Source organism: Oryx dammah, unplaced genomic scaffold (assembly GCF_014754425.2).
Source record: "Oryx dammah isolate SB20612 unplaced genomic scaffold, SCBI_Odam_1.1 HiC_scaffold_11, whole genome shotgun sequence".
Taxonomy (NCBI): Eukaryota; Metazoa; Chordata; class Mammalia; order Artiodactyla; family Bovidae; genus Oryx; species Oryx dammah.
This window is the reverse complement of record NW_024070195.1, coordinates 3080389-3081694: the sequence shown is the minus strand read 5'-3', so window position 1 is coordinate 3081694 and position 1306 is coordinate 3080389. Positions and strand designations below refer to the sequence as shown.

Sequence of the window (1306 nt, the reverse complement as noted above, 5' to 3'; positions counted from 1 at the left end):
TTTTCTGAGCGTAACCCCCTCAGCTGGCTTGAGGGGAGCATTTCCATGAACGCCTAACTGGTTTGGGGGCTCAAAGGGATCCCAGGCCGGGTCAGGAATGTCTGCAAGCAAAGGCCCCTGGTGGAAAGATCAGCAGTCCCCTGGGGCACTGCGCACGTCCACTCCTGGGCCCTGGCCCGCGGCTCGGCCGGGCTGGCGTGTGGCCTGCGCTGGATTCCCTTGAAAGTCCATGAGAAGCAGCCTGCGGATAACAAGGCAAAATGACATGGGGCCGTGCCTCCCACTGGAGCGCCTGGCCGCCCCACCGCCAGCTGCGAACGGGCACGCTCATCTGATATTTATCCCAGTGCGTGTGGTCCACCATTGGCCTCCAGCATCACGCTGAGGAGGGAATCTGAGTAGGAAAAGTGGTCAGGAGTGGGGCAGGCAGACCACAGAAGTGCCGGACATGGAAACGGGGGGACGCCAAAGCGCCGCAGTCCCCCATAAAGGTCGTCTCGGGAGCAGAGGCCACTGGTCAGGAAACAAATCTCCTGGGCTTCCAGGACGGGTCCCATCAGGTCATGGGTCTCCCAGCCCTGTGGCCAAGGCTCTCCTCCCTGGGGACAGGAGGCAACTCCACCCAGGCCCTGGGGCCAAAGGCTGGGCTCCAGTGAAAAGGAAATAAAATCCTGCCCATTCCCTCTGCCTCCAAGGAGCCCGGCGTCTCCTCCGCAGCCCGCGCTCCTGCCCTTTGAGGAGCAGAAGCAGGGAGATGGGCTGGGAGCTGATGCAGGAAACCTTCCGGCGTCTGCAGCCCGTCCCTCGGTGTGGCTTCACTCATTCTGGGAAGAGCCTGTCAGGCAAGAAACCATGTCTGGTGTTTACTTTAGCGGACTCCAGGGACTGATTAAGCAGCCCAAGCGCCCACAGGCAAAGTGTCTCTAAAAGGAGCGGAAGGGCGCTCTTGCCTTACCGTGCCTCCCCGCTTCTCCCAAACGAAAGACAAATGTCCACAGGTTCTCGAGAGCAATGCTTTATTTTCTGAGAGTCCTGGAACTGACCCGTTTACCGCAGGATGACGGATGCCTCAGTCCACAGATGGGATCCTTCTCTCCTTCACTCAGCAGCCCTGGAGCTCCGGGAGCGCCGAGCCCGGGAAGCAGGGCCTCAAAACCTGCCTTCGACGCCCAGCTGCCGCACGGCCGCCTCCTGCACGGCCTGGTGGATGCGCCCGACCTCGCTCTGCGTCAGCGTGCGCTCCATGTGGCGGTAGGTGATGCGGTAGCAGTGACTGGTCCTGTGTGTCCTGGAGGACGGGAGAGAG

General features: G+C 61.5%; 1 protein-coding gene across 2 annotated transcripts in view; it reads right to left on the bottom strand.

Annotated features, from left to right (window-relative positions):
• Window positions 1–999: 999 nt before the first annotated feature.
• The window catches only part of FARS2 (phenylalanyl-tRNA synthetase 2, mitochondrial), a 312032-nt gene continuing 311725 nt past the window's right edge, over window positions 1000–1306 (bottom strand). For both annotated transcript variants that reach the window (XM_040249389.1, XM_040249390.1), the window contains one exon: window positions 1000–1288. In XM_040249389.1, the coding sequence (XP_040105323.1) occupies window positions 1150–1288 (139 nt within the window). In that variant the 3' untranslated portion in view covers window positions 1000–1149. The remainder of the gene's footprint in view (window positions 1289–1306) is intronic.